Here is a 23,847-nt window from a genome sequence, read left to right on the forward strand (position 1 = left end):
ACGTTGTGGAAACATTTGTTGAAACCTGAGAAGTCAGTCAGTCCCTCAGTCACTAATTCAGCCAGGCAGTCACTCAATCAGTCAGTCAGTCTCTCATTCAGTCAGTCAGTCAGTCAGTCAGTCAGTCAGTCAGTCAGTCAGTCAGTCAGTCAGTCAGTCAGTCAGTCAGTCAGTCAGTCAGTCAGTCAGTCAGTCAGTCAGTCAGTCTCTAAGTCACTCAGTCAGTCAATCAGTCAGTCAGTCAGTCAGTCATTCAATCAGTAAGTCAGTCACTAAGTCAGTCACTAAGTCAGCCAGTCAGTCACTAAGTCACTCACTCACTTAGTTACATTCAAATTACATGCAAAGCAATGTAAATCATCTGCAAAGAAATTATTTATAGCTATTACTGTATTACATAACAGCAGACTGCGGTCTATTTGGAGTGTGCATACTGATTGCTCTGTGGCAAAGAGCTTGCAGGAATGAGCAGTTCTCAGAACAGTGCTCTCTCAGGCTTCAATCATTCAACTAGATCATCTACACCCTTCCATTCTACCCTGCCCACCACCCCTTCCAACCCTCTCCCCCGCCCACCCCCAGCCTGTGGTGTGCTGCTCCCAGTGCCCTCGTTGTTTCTCCATGGCAACGGGAGCACTATAAGGCAGGGGAACTGGCAGCTAATCCTCAGGAGCTTACACAATTCTTACTTCTTCTCATAAGAGGTTTTTACCAATGCAAGGGATTCTCCGAAAACAACACAAACCCTTCCTCTCCATCCACCAGAGTGAGAAAACAAAAGGTAGAGAGGGAAAAACGGTAGGTAGCTAGGTCTCTTCATGTTTCATGAAATGTTTTGTTTCATCTTTTTCCAATGGTAGTTTTGGATGGGTATACCGTTTTATACGGTCTTACAGAAGTGTGTGTTGTTCAGATTTGTCTGACATGCAGGGTACATTGTGTGTGGGAGGATGTTGCGAATGCGTTCAGAGGTAGTGTTGGCGTGCGTGCACTTGTGCGTTTGACCTGTGGTGACTCAGGGACCGTACAGCACAAATACAGCAAAAATACTTCTATGTTAATGTCTGGGGATCTGCTTCGGGCATCTGGGACAGTTACTCAGCATGCCCCTTCCTGTATTAGTACGTCCTCATGTTGTGGGATTCATCTGTGTTCTACAGCTATTTATTATTGTTTAGATGCGTGATGGTAATCTGTCTCATTGGTGAGCAGGTGGACATCCAGTGGGATTTTCAATTAGAAAAACAACTTGTACATCTATTTCTATAACAGTAAGCGTGCATGTGTTCATGGAAAGTGGTCCTCCAGAATGTGTTATAACCTCTGTGTTCTGGTAATATGGCTTAACTCTCTAATCTGCAACATTTTACTTCGGAGGAATGTTGTTGTTCAGATGTGAGGCCATGAGTTTAGAAAATCCCTATGTCTGTCTGATCTGCAGCTAATAGTCCACGCAGAGGGAACTTTTTCCCCCAAAACATGATACACACGTTACTGCTGAGTGCATCCACTCGGGAGAGTTTCTCCAGCCATTTGGCCCTTGTCTCATTACCAACATGCTGTATAGCAGGCTCTGTCCATATGGAGCAATTACTGTATTTAAACTCAAAGTCCTTCCCTTCATGCTCCCTCCCCTGCCCCCTTTTTCTTTCTCCCCTTCTCGCACCCACTCCCTGCCCTTAGTTCTCTCTCACTTGCTTGCACTAATCCCTTTGTTGTGGAGTATTGAGGGGCCAGGGCTCTTGGCTGACTGGCCATCCCTGTGTAATGGGGGCTAATTCGGGTGAAGGGTGCCCAGCCAGCCCTCCTGCTGGCCATCCTCCACTAGATTAGGCGGGGCGGGTACATTTTTAAGGCCTCCCTCAGCCCAAACACATTCTCCCTCTCGTTGCTTCTAGCCTCGCTCTCTCTCTAACTCTCTTTCTCTGTCTGTCTTTCTCAATCCTATTTTCCCTGCCTGATAAAACTTCTCTCTTTCTCTCTGTCTTTCTCGAACTCTTCGCTGCACTCTCTCCCTCTTTCATTTCCTGTCCTCCTTGTCGTCTCTCCATCCAGCCCTAAGTCAGTGGCAGGGGTCCCAGCAGGGAGATGGGGGTCCCAGGTGGGACCATGCGGTTCTGGAGCCATGCTGTCCCCACATTGCTCCTTCTACCCCTGTGTCTGCTGGGGAGGATCGTGGAGGGCCAGGCCCCAGAACAGGGCAAGGAGAGGGGCTACCTGCAAGAGGCCATCAGGGCTCTACAACTTGGGTCTCAGACCCAGCTCCAGAGGGACCAGACAGGGTTCCTACTCTCCACTGTCCTCCAGGCTGTGCACTGTGCAGAACGGATTGGGGGATCACAGGAGCTCTGTGACAAGGTAAGGCCTAGAACATTCTATGACATCCAACTGTTACTCTCTATCTGCTATGGGGTTCTATGCATAACATTCTACTATATGACACTTTTATTCCATTTAAGGTTTTACTCCAAAAAATAACATTAATGTTAACAGCAATTACTACCACAGTAGATACGATCTGCATTCACTCCTGTCTGTTCATTCTGTCAACCCTGCTTGTCATGGTTGGAATGTGAGTGTGTGGAGGCTTAAGGCCTTGCCCTCTATGCAGCACTCATGCTGAGTGGCTTTAGAGGTCCCTCAATTTGACAGAACACTACATAAAAATGTGGTCTGTGAGGCACAGGGTTTCTGTGTGTTTGTATGGGTGGGATTACAGTGTGTGTGTGTGTGTGTGTGTGTGTGTGTGTGTGTGTGTGTGTGTGTGTGTGTGTGTGTGTGTGTGTGTGTGTGTGTGTGTGTGTGTGTGTGTGTGTGTGTGTGTGTGTGTGTGTGTGTGTGTGTGTGTGTGTGTGTGTGTGTGTGTCAGAAGCCCTGAATGGAGGTCTCATTTGAGCAGGGGTTTTAGAAATTAAGAAAGCAACTCATTCATTAGAAACTGACTCTTATGACCCTGAAACATTGTGCATTGAAAATATTTGCAAGGGTTAGTGCCTTGCCCACTCTCTTCCTCTTGTGTGTGTTCATGTGTTTGTCTGGCCAGGGCTGTATTCACACTAACACAAAGCTCCTCATTTGGGTAAAACAGGCCTATTATCAAACAATGAAGGGAGTTAAAGATTTTAAAATATATCTGTGACTTATGTGGATTCAATTTCCTTGCACAGGGGGTAAAGCATATTGCCTCTTAATGTATATGACCTCAACACAAAACAAAATGTTAACTGTAACAAAGAACATGTCTTAGATCGTTAGCACAAAGTGTTTGTTTGATGGCTTTAAGTCCTTTTAGTCAAATTGACAGATTTCTTATTAATCACTCTATTCACATTCACTGATGGCTGGCCAATTTGACCTGGATGAAAATGAGTTACTGTAAATCCATTTGTACTGTTTCCATAGCACAGGGTGTATGAGTTGATATATACAGTACCTGTCAAAAGTTTGGACACACCTACTCATTCAAGGGTTTTTCTTTATTTGTACTATTTTGTGCATTGTAGAATAATAGTGAAGACATCAAAACTATGAAATAACACATATGGAATCATGTAGTAACCCAAAAAATGTTAACAAATCAAAAGTAGCCACCCTTTGCCTTGATGACATCTTTGCACACTCTTGGCATTCTCTCAACCAGCTTCATGAGGTAGTCACCTGGAATGCTTTTCCAACAGTCTTAAAGGAGTTCCCACATATGCTGAGCACTTGTTGGCTGTTTTTCATTCACTCTGCGGTCCAACTCATCCCTAACCATCTCAATTGGGTTGAGGTCAGGTGATGGTGGAGGCCAGGTCATCTGATGCAACACTCCATCACTCTTCTTTTTGGTCAAATAGCCCTTACAGGTCTGTTTTTGGTCATTGTCCTGTTGAAAAACAAATTATAGTCCCACTAAGTGCAAACTAGATGTGATGGCGCATCGTTGCAGAATACTGTGGTAGCCATGCTGGTTAAGTGTGCCTTCAATTGCAAATAAATCACTGACAGTGTCACCCCCACACCATCACACCTCTTCCTCCATGCTTCACGGTGGGGAGATCATTCCTCCATGCTTCACATTGTGGATGCGAAGATCATCCGTTCACCTACTCTGAGTTTCAGAAAGACACAGTGGTTGGAACCAAAAATCTCAAATTTGGACTCATCAGACCAAATTGAGTGGCTTTAGATTGGCTGACTGGAAATGCATTCCAGGTGACTACCCCATGAAGCTGGTTGAGATAATGACAAGATTGTGCAAAGCTGTCATCAAGGCAAAGTGTGGCAGCTTTGAAGAACCTCAAATGTGAAATATGAAGAAAAACCCTTGAATGAGTAGGTGTGTCTAAGTTTTTGACTGGTACTGTATACTGAACAAACATACTGTATAAAAGCAGCATGCAAATTTTTTCAAAGATTTGACTTACTTATAGTTCATAAGGAAATCAGTCAATTTAAATAAATTCATTATGCCCTAATCTATGGATTTCACATGACTGGGCGGCTGTGGGTGAGCCTGGGATGGCATAGGCCCACTCACTTGGTATCCAGGCCCACCCACTGGGGAGTCAGGCCCAGCCAATCAGAATGTGTTTTTCCCCACAAAAGGGCTTTATTACAAACATATATAGTCCCGCAGGCGAAGAAGCCGGATGTGGAGGTTCTGAGCTGATGTGGTCTGTGGTTGTGAGGCTGGTTGGACGTACTGACAAATTCTCTAAAATGACGTTGGAGGCAGCTTATGGTAGAGAAATTAATAGGACAATTTCTGGCAACAGCTTTGGTGGACATTCCTCGAGTCAGCATGCCAATTGCACACTCCCTAAAAACTTGACACATCTGTCGCATTGTGTCATGTGACAAATCTGCACATTTTAAAGTGGCCTTTTATTGTCCCCAGCACAAGGTGCACATGTGTAATGATCATGCTGTTTAACTAGCTTCTTGATATGCCACACCTGCCAGGTAAATGGATTATCTTGGAAAAGGAGAAAGGCTCACTAACAGGGATGTAAACAAATTTGTGTACAAATTTCCGAGAGAAATAAGCTTTCTGTGACTTTCTGTGATTTTTTTTATTTCTACTCATGAACACTGTAGATGTTGCCTTTATATATTTGTTCAGTGTAGCATTCACTTTTTATATCAGTGTCCATATTGTCCATGAGTTTCTAGTAGATAGACGATATGGTTCAAGAGAAAATAGCTAAATGAATTTTAAAAAGCATCTAAACAAACAAAGGCATTATTATCATATAACTGCAACTCTTCCAACTATTGAAGTCTTTTACAACTGCCAACAGTTTGACAGTAAAACATTGACAACAAATACATACAGACATAGTAAAATAAATACTAAAAAATGGTGATCATTACAGACACCTGTACAAGTATGAAGTACCCAAAAGGGCCACTAGATGTCTCGTGATATATTAAATAATTCTGATAGAAGGTTTCCAGTAATATACCCCCTTTCACCCCTATTTCTGCCTGACTCATTTTGTAAGCTTCCAGTAAAGGTTTTACTTCATTTCCAAGCAGCTGAAATGTTTACTTTGCAACATATCCCCTACGTCACACACACTGCATAACATGTTTGATTGCTATGTTTACAGTGCCTCACTCCAGACCTTGTCCTCTCTGTCCTGGAGGATGATAGGAAGGCTTACCTCACCGAGGATGACTACCATAGAGTCTCCACCGTTTTGCTCTACTACATGATCAACATGGAACACCTGTGTGCCACCAACCCCTCCCCTTCCTCCTTTTCCTCCTCCTCCTTGTCACCTAGCTACCAGTACTACCTTCTGGCCCTGACCAACCTCCAACCTACAGAAGAAAGAGGCTTCCTCTCCTCCAATGAGATAGAGAGCATCCTGCAGCTCATCAACCAGAACTATCAACCACCTGCTCCAGAGACATCTGGCTCCTCCCAATCACAGGTAAGACTGCTGCACCTCTAGCATAAAACATCACGTCAACCCAAAGGCACAGTTCTTCACATCACCAGAGAATCATCTCAATCTCCACACAGTGAAATAGCCTCAGCCTGTTAGAGATGGACACTGGCGAGTTACAGGAAGATATTCCCAGTTGTTAACCAGTAACACGTCATCCTCCTTCAGTGTATCGATGCCTCCCGTCTACTGGATGAGTTGGGGATCACAGATAGCCAAGGTGCTGATCTATCCTTAGTGGCCACACTGTCTGCAGCCATCATCACCCACACCCTGCAGGGCCACTGTTTCAGCAAGAGGAACCTGCCCTCCCCTGCCTTCTTTACAGATTACATCTTCCAGTCCCTCAACCGCACCAGCAACCTACATGTCAGGGGTAAATTTAGGAGTCCTTCCTGTGAGTGATTTGACCATAGAGTTGGATAGAGGGTCCAAAAAGCTATTTAGTACATCTCTATAGATTTGAGTTGTATGTGGTGATGTAAGCACTGTTTGATGTCAGTGCTCTGGCTGTTGCATAGATTTGGAGGAGCTGCTGCACCAGCTTGGTGTGGGCGGTGGTGGTGGAGGGGCCTATCACTCACACTGCAGAGAGAAGCGGAGCATCACAGGCCCCTCCCATATAGGGTGTGTCCATGAGCCTTTGGGGATCAACACAGACTGGACACAGGTGAGACAGAAACTCAAGACTCCACATTTAGTGGTGAAAACTGATTTGAGCTGAAAAGGCTCACGGTTCGAACTTGAGGAATCACCATGGAGAGCTTTCCCAGACAAAATATTTCACAATATTTTCGATTCTTTTCTGTTTGATTAGGTATGCTACTCAGCCAATCAGCTGGTGGATATTTTTGTTCTGGATCCGCATTTGCATATTTCCCGGGATCACTTCAGACAAATCTGCCCAGCTGTTATCCAGCAGTTGCTAGGGAATGCCTGTGAGTCCACAGAGCCAGCTACACGAGGATCTCCACCCAGTGCCATTGAGAGTAAGACATTGTACCTCACAACCCATCATTAGAAATCAACATCTTGTCTACACTGTCCTTTGGCTGATGTCAATGTCTAGCTAAGATGTTCAGTGTGTCCCCATTTGTCACTATTTGTCCTGAGTAGAGTCTAAAACATGTGTAATCCATCTGTTGAACAATGCCGTTTATGTACGGCTTCAACACATAAAGCTGCTGTAGTCTGTCTCTTAACTATTGATGTTATCTCTGCTATAGGTCTGAACACATCTCTGTCTCTGCTCTCTCTGTAGAATATGGCTACAGTACGGCTGCTGTGTTACTTATCACCGTGGGCTCCATGTTGGGCATCTGCCTGATCTTCTTCAACTCCTGCCAGGAGACCTACGCCCTCATCCTGCAGCTCTTTGTGGGCCTGGCCGTGGGAACCCTCTCAGGGGACGCCCTCCTGCACCTCATACCACAGGTATAGGGCACAGAGGCCATACTCATCCCACAAGTATAGGGCCAAGGTCACACTTAAACCATAGGTAAAGGTCACAGATGCCTCATAAACCTCAAACCACAGGTATAGGGAATGGAGGTTATACTCATACCACAGGTATAGGGAATGGAGGTTATACTCATACCACAGGTATAGGGAATGGAGGTTATACTCATACCACAGGTATAGGGAATGGAGGTTATACTCATACCACAGGTATAGGGAATGGAGGTTATACTGATACCACAGGTATAGGGAATGGAGGTTATACTCATACCACAGGTATAGGGAATGGAGGTTATACTCATACCACAGGTATAGGGAATGGAGGTTATACTCATACCACAGGTATAGGGAATGGAGGTTATACTCATACCACAGGTATATGGAATGGTGGTTATACTCATACCACAGGTATAGGGAATGGAGGTTATACTGATACCACAGGTATAGGGAATGGAGATTATACTCATACCACAGGTATAGGGAATGGAGGTTATACTCATACTACAGGTATAGGGAATGGAGGTTATACTCATACCACAGGTATAGGGAATGGAGGTTATACTGATACCACAGGTATAGGGAATGGAGGTTATACTCATACCACAGGTATAGGGAATGGAGGTTATACTCATACCACAGGTATAGGGAATGGAGGTTATACTCATACCACAGGTATAGGGAATGGAGGTTATACTCATACCACAGGTATATGGAATGGTGGTTATACTCATACCACAGGTATAGGGAATGGAGGTTATACAGATACCACAGGTATAGGGAATGGAGGTTATACTCATACCACAGGTATAGGGAATGGAGGTTATACTCATACTACAGGTATAGGGAATGGAGGTTATACTCATACTACAGGTATAGGGAATGGAGGTTATACTCATACCACAGGTATAGGGAATGGTGGTTATACTCATACCACAGGTATATGGAATGGAGGTTATACTCATACCACAGGTATAGGGAATGGAGGTTATACTCATACCACAGGTATAGGGAATGGAGGTTATACTCATGCCACAAGTATAGGGAATGGAGGTTATACTCATACCACAGGTATAGGGAATGGAGGTTATACTCATACCACAGGTATATGGAATGGAGGTTATACTCATACACAGGTATAGGGAATGGAGGTTATACTCATACCACAGGTATAGGGAATGGAGGTTATACTCATACCACAGGTATAGGGAATGGAGGTTATACTCATACCACAGGTATATGGAATGGTGGTTATACTCATACCACAGGTATAGGGAATGGAGGTTATACTGATACCACAGGTATAGGGAATGGAGGTTATACTCATACCACAGGTATAGGGAATGGAGGTTATACTCATACTACAGGTATAGGGAATGGAGGTTATACTCATACTACAGGTATAGGGAATGGAGGTTATACTGATACCACAGGTATAGGGAATGGAGGTTATACTCATACCACAGGTATAGGGAATGGAGGTTATACTCATACCACAGGTATAGGGAATGGTGGTTATACTCATACCACAGGTATATGGAATCGTGGTTATACTTATACCACAGGTATAGGGAATGGTGGTTATACTCATACCACAGGTATAGGGAATGGAGGTTATACTCAAACCATAGGTATAGGGAATGGTGGTTATACTCATACCACAGGTATAGGGAATGGAGGTTATACTCATACCACAGGTATAGGGAATGGAGGTTATACTCATACCACAGGTATAGGGAATGGAGGTTATACTCATACCACAGGTTTAGGGAATGGAGGTTATACTCATGCCACAAGTATAGGGAATGGAGGTTATACTCATACCACAGGTATAGGGAATGGAGGTTATACTCATACCACAGGTATATGGAATGGAGGTTATACTCATACACAGGTATAGGGAATGGAGGTTATACTCATACCACAGGTATAGGGAATGGAGGTTATACTCATACCACAGGTATAGGGAATGGAGGTTATACTCATACCACAGTTATAGGGAATGGAGGTTATACTCATACCACAGTTATAGTGAATGGAGGTTATACTCATACCACAGGTATATGGAATGGAGAAAATACTCATACCGCAGGTATATGGAATGGAGGTTATACTCATACCACAGGTATATGGAATGGAGGTTATACTCATACCACAGGTATAGGGAATGGAGGTTATACTCATACTACAGGTATAGGGAATGGTGGTTATACTCATACCACAGCTATATGGATTGGAGGTTATACTCATACCACAGGTATATGGAATGGAGATTATACTCATACCACAGGTATAGGGAATGGAGGTTATACTCATACCACAGGTATATGGAATGGAGGTTATACTCATACCACAGGTATATGGAATGGAGTTTATACTCATACCGCAGGTATATGGAATGGAGGTTATACTCATACCACAGTTATAGGGAATGGAGGTTATACTCATACCACAGGTATAGGGAATGGTGGTTATACTCATACCACGGGTATATGGAATGGAGGTTATACTGATACCACAGGTATATGGAATGGAGGTTATACTCATACCACAGGTATATGGAATGGAGGTTATACTCATACCGCAGGTATATGGAATGGAGGTTATACTCATACCACAGGTATAGGGAATGGAGGTTATACTCATACCACAGGTATAGGGAATGGTGGTTATACTCATACCACGGGTATATGGAATGGAGGTTATACTGATACCACAGGTATATGGAATGGGAGGTTATACTCATACCGCAGGTATATGGAATGGAGGTTATACTCATACCACAGTTATAGGGAATGGAGGTTATACTCATACCACAGTTATAGGGAATGGAGGTTATACTCATACCACAGTTATAGGGAATGGAGGTTATACTCATACCACAGGTATATGGAATGGAGATTATACTCATACCGCAGGTATATGGAATGGAGGTTATACTCATACCACAGTTATATTGAATGGAGGTAATACTCATACCGCAGGTATATGGAATGGAGGTTATACTCATACCGCAGGTATATGGAATGGAGGTTATACTCATACCACAGGTATATGGAATGGAGATTATACTCATACCACAGGTATATGGAATGGAGGTTATACTCATACCACAGGTATAGGGAATGGAGGTTATACTCATACCACAGGTATAGGGAATGGTGGTTATACTCATACCACAGGTATAGGGAATGGAGGTTATACTCATACCACAGGTATAGGGAATGGAGGTTATACTCATACTACAGGTATAGGGAATGGTGGTTATACTCATACCACAGGTATAGGGAATGGTGGTTATACTCATACCACGGGTATAGGGAATAGAGAATATATCCTAAATGGTGACACCTCCCAAGTACATCAAAAATGGTGTTATAGCTGTTTCATGTAAACACACCAACCTATTTGGTCTAAGATATTTTCTAAGACTGCATAACAACATTTGAACCATTGTTAAACAAACAGTATGGTCAGTGACATTACCCATTGGGATTTCCTTTCTATCTTAGCTCCCCCTTTTTTTCTATAGTCATCATGAGTCATGACTACTGGACTGATTACAAAACATATAAGAATGCTTTCAGTGTAGATTAAATGTCTCATTGTTTTCTCTCCCTGTCTCCTCTGGAGATCCTTGGCCTCCATGACGACAGTCACCATTACGATCATCACTTTACTGAGGGAAAGGAATATCTGTGGAAGATTTTGGGAATCATCGCTGGAATCTACGGCTTTTTCCTCATCGAAAGGATCTTCTCCCTTGTGATGCCATCACATGGCCATGTAAGATGATAGTTTTTACTAAATTATTTATTTCTGTCTCTTGGCATGTTCATCTTCCTGTTTAAAACAACGAATATGCAGTTTGTTACCCACCAACATTGAACTACAGGCCTGAAAAGGACATAACAATAACAACAATTACTGTTAGCAGGCTGTTTCATGTCCAAATCTGAATGTTATCTATCGAAATCCATAAAAAAAAAATTAAAAAGGTTATTAATGACTATTTTCCCATTGGTTCCCATTGGCCCTGGCTGAAACTCGGAATGAAGCTGCATCCCTATGGCTTCTGGTCAAAAATAGTGCACTACATAGGGAATAGGATGCCATTTGTGACAGAGCCTGAGCTGAGCTGACTGTGCAGGTGGCTGTGGCTCTGGCTGGTGGCCTCTGGAGTGACTGGAGGCTGATGAGTCTCTTTTTCTCTGGCAGGGTCACGGGGGCCTGGGCAATTCCCATGACCTCCCCCTGGAGCTCAACTGCAACGGCCAGTCACAGAGGGGCATGTCTATCTCAACCATGCAGCTGGTGAGTCTGTTTGTCCCTCTCTGGCACATATACAGTAGTGTAACAGGCAGCACTTTAAAAATAAAACATGTTCAGTGATTGCATCAATGGACAGTTGAAGCAATATGAAACCTATTGGTGACCCTTGAACTTCCACATATGAGAGGCGAAATAGAGAACTCAATTGAAGGTGCATCCTCACACAAGTGTCCCCTAGGCTTGTTTGGACATGAGCTGTCTGTGAAAGGGAAACAGTCCTTTTTGGGCGCTTTTAAGGTTTCTGCTTTGAAGAGAGACAAACAGCTGCAGTGGTATAACTGTGTCCCTGTGTCCACTGATGCTTCAATTTAGAGCTGATGACAAATCTGTCAACCCTCTTTGAACTGGTTGAACATAATTGGCGTGATGCCATAGATTACTGTTCTCAATATTAGGAAATATGTGTCATTTCAACAAAGGCCTATCAACAACAAGAGAAAACATGGGTGAAGGTGGCGTGAAAGTGGGAGAAATGATCTGCCAATGTGCTGTGGGAGGCTAATATAAAAGCACAGGAATTCAAAAGAGGCTTATAGGATTCAAAAATATTTGGTCAACATTTTGAACAGTTTGTACTCTGATGTTGACGTGGACAGAATGTTGCATTGCAGGGAAAGTGAAGAGGAGTGTGGGCGAGAGTAAATCTGTAACAGGCCATGGTGTAGGAGACCTTGATGCTGCTGTTGAATAATTCATGCCTTAGAGAAACTGAGCAGTTTTGGCAACTTTGGCAGACTGTTCATGACATAGGCAGGGGGAACTGTGGTCACTCGTGTGCTGCTTTTGCCATGGACCGGAGTAATATCATTGTAATGCAGTGTAATGTAAGAAAAAATCCTCCAATGTATTTGTCTCTCGCCTACAGGGAACTGTGGAGGACTTAGAATGCACAGAAATCCCATCAGAGGAGGCTGAACCAAGAACCCCTACGCATCAGACGAGTAAGTAAGATATTTCATCGTCCTCCTTTATCTTCACTCCCTGTCCCCCAGTCCTCAGTTCCCTCTCTGTCTAGTTCGATCCTCTTCTGTCTTGTTCTGTCTAGTGTGCTGTGTGTAATTAGTGTGGCTAGGACTGGGACTGGGCTAGGGAACGTAGCAGATGGGCTTTCAGGACAGAGCCGCCACACAGACAGACTTTCTTTGTGTTCCCAGGACAGGGTATTCCTGTACTGGCTGTGATGGTAATCGTGGGAGACAGCCTCCATAACTTTGCTGACGGCCTGGTGGTGGGGGCGGCCTTCTCCTCATCCACCGAGACAGGCATGGCGACCACCGTGGCCATCCTCTGCCATGAAATCCCTCATGAAATGGGTGAGAGGTCACAAGTAACAGAGCAGCTACTGAAAGGTCAAAGGTTGTTGGCATGGGGTGGCAGCGTTTCTTGTTCTTCTTTGGGTTCTTTTGTCAAACAGAAAAGAAACATGTCTTGAGTCATTTGTGTCCCAGTTTTGGAGAACTGAAAACACTGGTTCCAAATTACCTAAAATATGTTCTTCTTCTTCTTACTTTTTTCTTCTTCTTTTCTCTTCATCTCAGGTGACTTTGCGGTGTTGCTAAGCTCAGGTCTCTCTGTGAGGAATGCAGTGATGATGAACCTCCTCAGTGCTCTGACGGCCTTCATCGGCCTCTACATCGGCCTCTTCGTCTCCTCGGAACCAGAGGTCCAGCAGTGGATCTTCACCGTTACCGCAGGGATCTTCCTCTACCTGTCGCTGGTAGAGATGGTGAGGCTGGGCTACTGCTGTTCTTCGTAAAACACACACTGATAGATAGGGACAGGAGTTTAACCAGACAGTGTGTCCCCTTGATCAGTCAGCTCGCACAGTCTGGAAAATATTCTTTCCCTATTGATAGGTAATAAATTGTTGCAATTCACAGGTGATTTGGGATAGAGAGAGATTTACCCAATAATCAAACTCCCAGACCCTAATTTCCCCCTCTTCTCTTCTCTTCCTCCCGTTTCTTTCTCTCAGCTCCCAGAGATGAGTCGTGTGAAGACCAACAGGCCCTGTATCATGTTCCTCCTGCAGAACCTTGGCCTCCTAATGGGCTGGGCCTGTCTTCTGCTCCTTGCACTGTTTGAGCACAAACTTAAGTTTTGATGACAGGACACACACACACATCCTACTATGGTATCTGCCATGCAAATGTGTAATTGATGGCAATGTTGACGGTACTTTGTGGTCTTGCTTTTTTGTTGTCATTTTGACATCTTGTTTATTGATTACTGCATTATTTACTGACACACCATATGAAGACAGTGAACAGCACATTTAAAATGTCACAAGCAAGAAACATTTCATAAGTGACCGGATAATAGAGTGACGTGAATAGTAGCAGTGACGATGTGAATCAAATGTCATTTTAGATCCAGTGGTTACGCATAATGTGTTAGAGCTGGATGAATCCACTTTTGTATGAATCAGATGCCTAAATGTGATCTTTAGGACATGAACACATCTTCTGTGTGATGATTAATTTTTGTATGACGTACTGTGTAACATAGGGCACATAGCTAGCTTGCAGTCTGTCTGTCACATCTATGTCTGGACATGATAGTGTCAGATGTCTAGTCTACAGTGCCAGACGAGATCAGATACCTTGCTTGTATGTGTATATTTGCCATGAAATACAGTGTCTTCAGAAAGTATTCAGACCCCTTGACTTTTTCCACATTTTGTTAGTTTACAGCCTTATTCTATAATTTTGTCAGATGTTACTATGGAATACTGAAGTATAATTACAAGCATTTCATACGTGTCAAAGGCTTTTATTGACAATTACATGAAGTTGATGCCAAGAGTCAATATTTGCAGTGTTGACCCTTCTTTTTCAAGACCTCTGCAATCCGCCCTGGCAAGCTCTCCTTGAAGTTCTTGATGGTCCGATAAATGGTTGATTTAGGTGCAATCTTACTGGCAGCAATATCCTTGCCTGTCAAGCCCTTTTTGTGCAAAGCAATGATGACGGCATATGTTTCCTTGCCGGTAACCATGTTTGACAGATGAAGAAAAATGATTCCAAGCACCACCCTCCTTTTGAAGCTTCCAGTCTGTTATTCGAACTCAATCAGTATGACAGAGTGATCTCCAGCCTTGTCCTCGTCAACACTCACACCTGTGTTAACGGGAGCATCACTGACATGATGTCAGCTGGTCCTTTTGTGGCAGGGCTGAAATGCAGTGGAAATGTTTTTTGGGGGATTCAGTTCATTTGCATGGCAAAGAGGGACTTTGCAATTAATTGCAAGTCATCTGATCACTCTTCATAACATTCTGGAGTATGTGCAAATTGCCATCATACAAACTGAGGCAGCAGACTTTGTGAAAATTAATATTGTGTCATTCTCAAAACTTTTGGCTACAACTGTACACACAATACCCCATAATGACAAAGCGAAATTGTGTTTTTAGAAATTTTAGCTCATTTCATTAACAAAAACTGAAATATGATATTTACATAAGTATTCAGATCATTTACTCAGTACTTTGTTGAAGCACCTTTGGCAGTGATTACAGCCTTGAATCTTCTTGGGTATGACGCTACAAGCTTGGCACATCTGTAATCCTGGCCAGTCTCTCAGTCCCTGCCGTTTAAAAACATCCACCCCGCATTGTTTCCTCCAGACGTGATGATTGGCATTCAGGCGAAAGAGTTCAATCTTGGTTTCATTATAGTCTGAGAGTCTTTAGGTGCCTGTTGGCAAATTCCAAGCGGGCTGTCACATACCTTTTACTGAGAAGTGGCTTCCGTTTGGCCACTCTATTTAACCTTTACTTAACTAAGCAAGTCAGTTAAGAACATATTGTTATATACAATGACGGCCTACACCGGCCAAACCCCAATCCAGACGATGCTGGGCCAATTGTGTGCTGCCCTATGGGTCTCCCAATCACAGCCGGTTGTGATACAGCCTAGAATCGAACCAGGGTCTGTACTGACGCCTCTAGCACTGAGATACAGTGCCTTAGTACGCTGCACCACTCGGGAGCCCAAAGGCCTAATTAGTGGAGTACTGCAGAGATGGTTGTCCTTCTGGAAGGTTCTCCCATCTCCATATAGGAACTCTAGAGCTCTGTCAGAGTGACCACCTCCCTAAACACTTATTGCAGAGGGCCTTGTGTTTGGCCCGGTGACCATCTCTAGGAAGTCTTGGTGGTTCCAAACTTCTTCCGTTTAAGAATGATGGAGGCCACTTTGTTTTTGGGGACCTTGAATGCTGCAGAAATGTTTTGGTACTCTTCCCCAGATCTGTGATCCGACACAATCATGTCTCGGAACTCTACGGCCAATTCCTTCGACCTCATAGCTTGGTTTTTGCTCTGACATGGACTGTCAACTGTGGGACCTTGTATAGACAGGTGTGTGCCTTTCCAAATCATCTCCACTCAATTGAATTTACCACAGGTGAACTCCAATCAAGTTGTAGAAACATCTCAAGGATGATCAATGGAAACAGGATGCACCTGGGCTCAATTTCGAGTCTCATAGCAAAGGGTCTGTATACTTGTGTAAATAAGGTACTTCTGTTTTTTGCTTTTAATAAATATACAAAAATTTACAAAAACCTGTTTTTGCTTCATCATTATGGGGAATTGTGTGTAGATTGTTGAGGAAATTATTTTATTTAATCAACTTTAGAATAGGGCTATAATGTAACAAAATGCAGAAAAAGTCAAGGGGTCTGAATACTTTCAGAAGTAAATACCAAAATAAAGGAACCACCAACCAAGTGTCTTAAGGGGGTTGGGCCACCACGAGCCGGCAGAACAGCTTCAATGTGCCTTGGCACATATTCTACAAGTGTCTGGAACTCTATTGGAGGGATGCGACACCTCTTTTCCACAAGAAATTCCATTATTTGGTGTTTTGTTGATGGGGTTGGAAAATGCTGTCTCAGGCACCGATCCAGAGTCTCCCATAACTGTTCAGTAGGGTTGAGACCTGTTGAGTGGGAGAGACTCAAGTGTTTCCTTTATTTTGGCATCTTACCTGTATGTTCATTATGATATAAGTCTGTTGCTGTTGACAATCAAACCATCCATTGATCCCCATTTGATTAGGAAGCCAAACCAAGTCTCAACCTTATTTATTTCATGAACATAGATGATCAAAACTAAAAATAATATATTTGAAGTAAATACTTGGAACACAAACTCCATTACTGGATATCTATAATTGGTTGTCAGTATAATACTCTGAATACAGCACTTTGGGGTCTCAATAAGTGATCTTAGTAAGCAGCTATAGATATTTTCCAGATATCTAGAAGCGCAAGCAAAAATATTGAATAAACGATTGTTGTTTACTCAGCCCAATTCTTATTGATTCGGAGATGGATGCCTAATGCATAGGTTGCGGCCAAGGTCTATCATCTCTATCGCCTTTAAAAAAAATTGCTAATGTTGGGGAGGGACGGTTGGGAAATCACCTAGTCTCAGTGTGTAAACAAATGTGGCAACCAATAAAACAAAACATTTCTTCAAACATACTGTGTCTATATATAATAATATATGCCATTTAGCAGACAATTTTATCCAAAGCGACAAACAGTCATGCATGTATAAATGTTTTACATATTGGTCCCAGGAATCAAACCCACTACACTGGCATTGCAAGAGTCATTCTCTACCAACTGAGCCACAGAAGATCACTGTAGCTCACCCACTATGTTAAACACATCATCTACCAATTTTCTGCTGCTGGGTATTGACATTGTAATGGATGTGCTGCCCCTTTCTTTTCTGGCCTGACCAGAATGGAAATCAGAGTTTGTTACTGTACTTTTACTCTGTTATACAGTATATAGAATTTGTTCTGATCAGCTCTAGTCATGTCTAGCCCTGTTTGGTGGTATTTTGGTACTGCTCTGCTCTGTTCAGTTATAACCAATGTCAGGGAATTTGGTTCTGTACTGCTGTTTACATGATACGCCTTCTAAATCAATTATTGTCTCTATGTGGTTATACAATAACACTGCCTGTCAGCTCTCTATTTTGGAGACATGTATTCTCAGTCCTGATCAGTGAACACTGTGTGCGGTCAAACGGGGGGCAGTTCCACCCACCTGAGCAGCCTGTACTGTTCTCTTCATCCAGCAGAAAGCTCTTGGTCTGGGCTGACTAATCCACACTCAACAAGCTGGAGACTCCAGAGGGCTCCTGCCCACACAGCGCTGTACTGTGCTCCCTCTCTCAAAGGCCAGAGTGGGCCTAGAGAAGGAGGGGAAGGAAAAGGTAGAAGAGGGGCATGAGAGGGGAAAAAGAGAGAGACACATACTGTATACCAAATATACACTTATACTATATTCATGAGACAATGGATACATTTGTGATCTTGAATCGGCTGTATAAGGCCACAACTATGATTCGATATTATACAAGAGACGTTTATGTACAATTCTGATGAGAAGCTCTCTTTAAGCAGTAACTGGTTACTCGATACAGTACAGTAACATCATTTCACAAAAGTCTGGTCTACAAGCTGGATAGTCATCTGCCAGTAACTATACAACAAGGACAATATGTTTATTCATAATAACCACAGTATAACCTCAGATCTGCAAATACTGTAGATAGTGCTTAGAGGATTTGGCTTATGGTTGGTGTCAAAGTCGTGAATATTCTGCTGACTCCATTTATTAGAGCTTTCCGAGTCATTCCACAACAATGGGAGGAAGTTCACGGCATTTTCTCCTATACTTCCAATTTATTGTGCTAATTTTGGGAATGCCATCCCCTTTGGAATTTCCAGGAAAGCTCCAGGTTTATTGGTTTGTGTGTGTGTGTGTGTATGTGTGTGTGTGTGTGTGTACGCGCGTGTGTGTGCATGTGTGTTGTTCTAAAAGACCCTCTTTGACATGCTTGTGTGTGTGTTTTGAAAGGTGTTCGCTGCCGGGATGTAGGAAGGAAAGGATTTTTATCTGGGCTGTGAGTGCACTTCTGTATCCGCAGCTATCCTCACTCACTCAGCAAAGAGCCCCCAAAGCAGAGTAATGGTCAGGGGTCAGGAGGACAGAGGGAGCATAGACGTGAGCTAAGGGGAAAGGCTAAGACAGATATACAATGGGATATGTCAGCGATGCACTCAGATGTTATCCTTTTGGATTTGGAATCGGGTGACTGCTCTGACTCAATACATAACCCATTGTGCTTCATGTATTGTAATTGTGCCAAAGGTACGTGCTAACCCACTTGTAGATGTTGACCTGCGTGTCTTGTGTGTGAGGTTAGAGTCAGGTTTTGATGTGTCAGGAGTTATGGTATTGAGCCAATGGTAAGGAGTTCAAATGTGCCTATTAACCCATAAAATCCCTTTTCCACCGATGTCTACGTTTCTTACTCTGAAACACCGAACCTTCGCAGGAAAACACAATTACAATATGCTGCAGAGTATAGGCCTACTGTAATTATTGTTTGTAAGTTGCTGTATATGGATCATAATACAAAGACCAGTCTTAAGGCAATCTGATCAGAACAGACTCTACTTTCATGCAAAATCTTGTCATTAATTAGGGTAGCAACTCCCAGAGTGTATCTCAATTATTTGATTCCTCGCTTTCCTCTCCCTTCCCCTCCTTCTCAAAGAGCATTGGCATAGTAGATTCAAGGTCCCTCCCCTAGGACCTGTTCCTCCAATGAGTTTTAAGAAGGAGATTGGGAGAGAGGACGCAAGGAATCAAGGAAAGAGGAATTGGAAAAGAGCCCGGTTTGTTGAACCAAATAAAACCACTAGAGGGCAATGATGAATAATAAAGGCACCGAGTTTTGTCCTACCAACAACCAACAACATACTGCTAGAGGGGGCGTTTGGGGACGGTTTACAGGAGGTATCAGTCATTTTGCCCATGACAAAGGCAACTGTCATTGTGTATTAGAAAATGTTTTAGTGGTGACATTTGGCTTTGACAGGAATAGGATTCCTGGTGATGAAGCATGAAAAGACAGATAGAGTGAAGATAAATCATATATGTTTTACATTCTATCTCCCAGCTTCTTAATAGCTTCTACCCCCAAGCAATAACACTGCTGAACAGATAATCAAATGGCTACTCAGACTATTTGTATTGACACACCCCTTTTTTACTCCGCTGCTACTCGCTGTTTATTATGTATGCATAGTCACTTTACCCCTACCTGCATGTACATATGGTATTACCTCAATTACCTTGACTAACCTGTACCCGCGCACATTGACTAGGTACTGGTACCCCCTGTATATCCTCGTTATTGTTCTTTTATTGTTGCTCTTTTATTTTTTAACTTTAGTTTATTATGTAAATATTTTCGTAACTCTTTTTCATAAAACTGCATTGTTGGTTAAAGGCTTGTAAAGTAAGCATTTCACGTCTACACCTGTCGTATATGGCGTATGTGACAAATACAATGTTATTTGTGTGTGTGTGTGTGTGTGTTTGTGTGTGTGCAGTGAGCGAATTATATTGTGGCATTCGTGGGGGGGTCCCTTGTTTCACAGGACTTTTTATTTGTGCACAAAACATTTTTATGGGCCTAATAGTGAAGCAGTATTTTAACGGTAAAAATGTATTACTTTTTAATGTGGCATGAACACAACCAGTCATGATGTTTTCATTGTATTGTCAAACAAATCACTTAAAAAGGTAGGCTACCTGCGCATGAGGATACCTGCGCACTCCAATAATTCCAGCATCCAAAGAGTGCACTATGCACCAGCAATTTGGGACCCAGTCGAGATACAATGTTGCAAGTTCACTATGGAAAGCTTAAGACAGACAGAGAGCAAGGCTGACAGGTAGCATGGCTGCCTCGACCCACGACTTACAGAGCAGGGAGAGCTGTGACACACTGATCCCTTAAAGCGCCAATCCCTTAGCGGGATCGATTTGACAACATCCGGTGAAATTGCAGAGCGCCATATTCAAACTACAGAATTATCAATATTCAACATTCACGAAAATATAAGTGTAATACATCAAAATAAAGCTTAACTTCTTGTTAATCCAGCCGCTGTGTCTTATTATCTGAGGAAATTCCTTCCTTATATCCCCGGAATGTCCATTTATTTGGCTCGTTTGATTCCGAAATACACCCTTTCCAACTCGCCCAACATGACTACAAACTATCTAACAAGTTACCTGTAAACTTGGTCCAAACATTTCAAACAATGTTCCTAATCCAACCTCAGGTATCCTAAAATGTAAATAATCAATCACATTTAAGACGGGATAATCTGTTTCCAATACAGAAGAAAAATAACACGGAGCACACTCCTGTTCACGCACAACAACAGACTTAAATGTAATGTAAATGTAGGGACCTTCAGATTGACACGTACAAAGAACAGCACTACTTCTTCATTTCTCAAATGAAAAACATTGACCAATTTCTAAAGACTGTTGACACCTAGTGGAAGCCATAGCAACTGCAACCAGGTTCCGAATAAAATAGGGTTTCCCATAGAAAATCTTTTGGAAAATCCTATGACCTCAATTTTTTTCCCCCTGGATGGTTTGTCCTCGGGATTTCACCTGCCAAATCAGTAATTTTATCAGTTTTTTAAACAGTTTTAGAAACTTTAGATTGTTTTCTATCCAAATCTACCAATTATATGCATATCCTAGCTTCGGGGCCTGAGTAACAGGCAGTTTACTTTGGGCACACTTTTCATCAGGACTTCAAAATACTGCCCCCTAGCCTTAAGAAGTTTTAATGCATTATTCGCTCGATTTGATTGGTTCGCTTAAATATTTTTTTCACAAGGGTTGAGACCTTTTGTTGTTTGTATTTGAAAACCGTTGTAATGGAAGAGAGCTGCGCTCAGGTTCTGTGTGTGGCTGTGCATATAGGCGTTTGAGCGAGAAAGACACAAGAGCCAACCAGTAAAAGCCCAGCCCCCTTCATTATTGACTCATTGTGCCAACATCAAAGAGCCATTACAGCCATTCCAGACTCTGAAGTCCAGAGGAATTTGAGAGTTAGGTGTTAGCCAAACTAGCAGACAGGTGGAGCAGAGAGATCAATTCAATTGAATGGTTTAAATCATGACATAGTGGTGGGAGTGTTTGTGTAATTTGGAATAAGCTTTTATTTTCATATTTAACACTGTAGCAGTGCAAAAAATTCGAGCCACCCCCCACCAATGTTGGACTTTTGTTGCATTTAGGGGAGCTAATGTCTCATTCCCTGGCCCCATAATTTGCACATTGCGGCGTGTAAATGTGCTATAGTACAAAGACAGTAGCATGTCCTTTTAAGTAAGGCTATTTATTGCGAAACATAAACATTTAATGTGTTTTTATCCAAAACAACTCTTACTGTGAAATGAGTCAATCACAAACTAACCTCATCCTCAGGACAATTGTGCATGAGTGGGAAGTGTCTAGTGAACGAGCTTTACTAGGCTACAAACAATTATCAGCGTGCGACGCTTTTAGATTTTCCCATTTCCATTATGTTCGAACCCCATCATAAAAGTAACTATTGTTTTACAAAATAAAGTTCAAATAATTCTAAGTGTTAACTCGAGCAACCAGAATTAGTATAGATGTACCTTGCTTGAGACAACGCTTGCACCTGTGCCTTTGCTCGATAAAGCAACTCTAACCAGTTGAGTGCGAACGTGGGGGAAGGCTGACAGTGAATTAACGTGGGAGTGAGGGCCAGATACTCGCTAAGTGACTGAGCTGTCCAATGACATGCAGTCGTATTCTTTCTTTCTTTTTCACCTAAAGGGAGGAAACAAGCCCATTAGAATAACGTTTTTTTGTGTTTTTTTTATTTTTAATTTTTTTTTACCGCAAACTGCTCCTCCCTTCCTAAGTCTTCCCGGTTGTGGTCTGACTCAAACTTCAAGACTGCATGGCAGAGTGGGCTGAGGAAAATGGCCTAGTAACTTTAACTCCTCCGTCGCAAAAGTCTCTTACACGCAACTATTTGTATTCATTGGGACGTAAAGTCGTGTCAAACAAAAATGTCTGCTCTGAATTTTGAAGAGAGCGGGAGTCACGCTTGACCACCGACCCTTGAACAAGTTGATTGTCTATCTCAACGATCGATCGACGGTTGGATGTCAAATGGTCCATAATAACTTGCAAAAGACGCACTCACTTTTGGACAGACATATGGATTCGCTCGAAAACCCTGGGCTACAAGTATGTACAGTTGCAACATTTTTATAATGTCTATGTCTATGTCGCACGCGTATAGTAATACATAACTTGCCATTTATGAAGTTATAAAACAAAAAAATAGATGCAACAAAAAAATAGATGCAAATACCTCATTTCCAATACCATCTTGGCTTGACGCCAAATGTAACGAATTAGTCAACCATGATCAAAACGTTGGAGGAGTCCGCGTTATGCCAGGTAGTATAGCCTACCTTTCGGATAATAAGGACGAATATTCTTGTAAAAAGTGAAACAACTAGGCTACTATTGTTTCAAGTGTGTTACATAGTTATAGCTGTCATTCGTTTGAAGACAATTGAATTTTAGCAGCCTGATTATTTCACCTGGTGATCCTAGCCAACTGGTTTATTAGGCAAAACGTTTCTTACATTTATGCATCAGTAAATATTTGTATATATTTTTGCATGGCCAGTCCAGTACTTTATTAGCCTTGGGGGTTGGATATGAAATCCACACAGTTAAAATGGGGTTTGCTTTGATGTGATTAAGAAAATATTTAGATGGTCTCTTGACCAGTGGTTCAGTAAGATGTCTGAATCATTTGACATTACAGGATTCAGTAATAGAGAGCAATAGTCAATGTGTCGTTTCGTAGGCATTAACTCCACCGTGACTCGTTGGCCAAAGCCTATGGGGAAATGAATGATAAAATAAAATAAAATGGTTTTTGGATTAACTCTGATAATAAGGTCTGTGGTTAACACAGGCGTCGGGGGTCTTACGTTTTCTGATATAACGTCATCAGCTAACGTCACTTTTTGTGAATTTTGAAGCATTTATGTAAATCAAAACAAGAACATAAAGCACATAAAGGCTATATAATTCATAGAGGTCATGTTAACTGACTGATAGGATCTCAGATCTTATTTCCGGCATTCCTATAATGGCTGAACAAACCAGAGGAAACTCATTTTCATTTTTTTGTACTACAAGCTGGCAAGCTCTACAC

At 42.5% G+C, this 23,847-nt stretch overlaps 1 protein-coding gene across 3 annotated transcripts; it reads left to right on the top strand.

The window, feature by feature from the left end:
- Positions 1 to 631: 631 nt before the first annotated feature.
- On the top strand, positions 632 to 14,378 carry LOC124039795 (zinc transporter ZIP12-like). 3 transcript variants are annotated; one of them, XM_046356180.1, is made up of 14 exons: positions 632 to 798; positions 1,684 to 1,842; positions 2,056 to 2,358; positions 5,598 to 5,924; positions 6,108 to 6,315; positions 6,461 to 6,609; positions 6,757 to 6,928; positions 7,201 to 7,373; positions 11,028 to 11,180; positions 11,613 to 11,708; positions 12,592 to 12,667; positions 12,881 to 13,039; positions 13,265 to 13,452; positions 13,702 to 14,378. In XM_046356180.1, exons 3-14 carry the CDS (start codon positions 2,089 to 2,091, stop codon positions 13,828 to 13,830), a joined length of 2,100 nt encoding a protein of 699 aa, XP_046212136.1. In that variant the 5' UTR covers positions 632 to 798; positions 1,684 to 1,842; positions 2,056 to 2,088; the 3' UTR covers positions 13,831 to 14,378. The 3 variants fall into 3 exon arrangements, with proteins under 3 accessions (XP_046212136.1, XP_046212135.1, XP_046212137.1); XM_046356179.1 differs by lacking the exon at positions 1,684 to 1,842; XM_046356181.1 differs by lacking the exons at positions 632 to 798; positions 1,684 to 1,842; positions 2,056 to 2,358; ... (2 more) ...; positions 6,461 to 6,609; positions 6,757 to 6,928 and having other exon boundaries at positions 7,234 to 7,373; positions 11,051 to 11,180.
- Positions 14,379 to 23,847: the final 9,469 nt, after the last annotated feature.

Source organism: Oncorhynchus gorbuscha, linkage group LG07, assembly GCF_021184085.1.
Source record: "Oncorhynchus gorbuscha isolate QuinsamMale2020 ecotype Even-year linkage group LG07, OgorEven_v1.0, whole genome shotgun sequence".
In the NCBI taxonomy this organism is placed as follows: domain Eukaryota; kingdom Metazoa; phylum Chordata; class Actinopteri; order Salmoniformes; family Salmonidae; genus Oncorhynchus; species Oncorhynchus gorbuscha.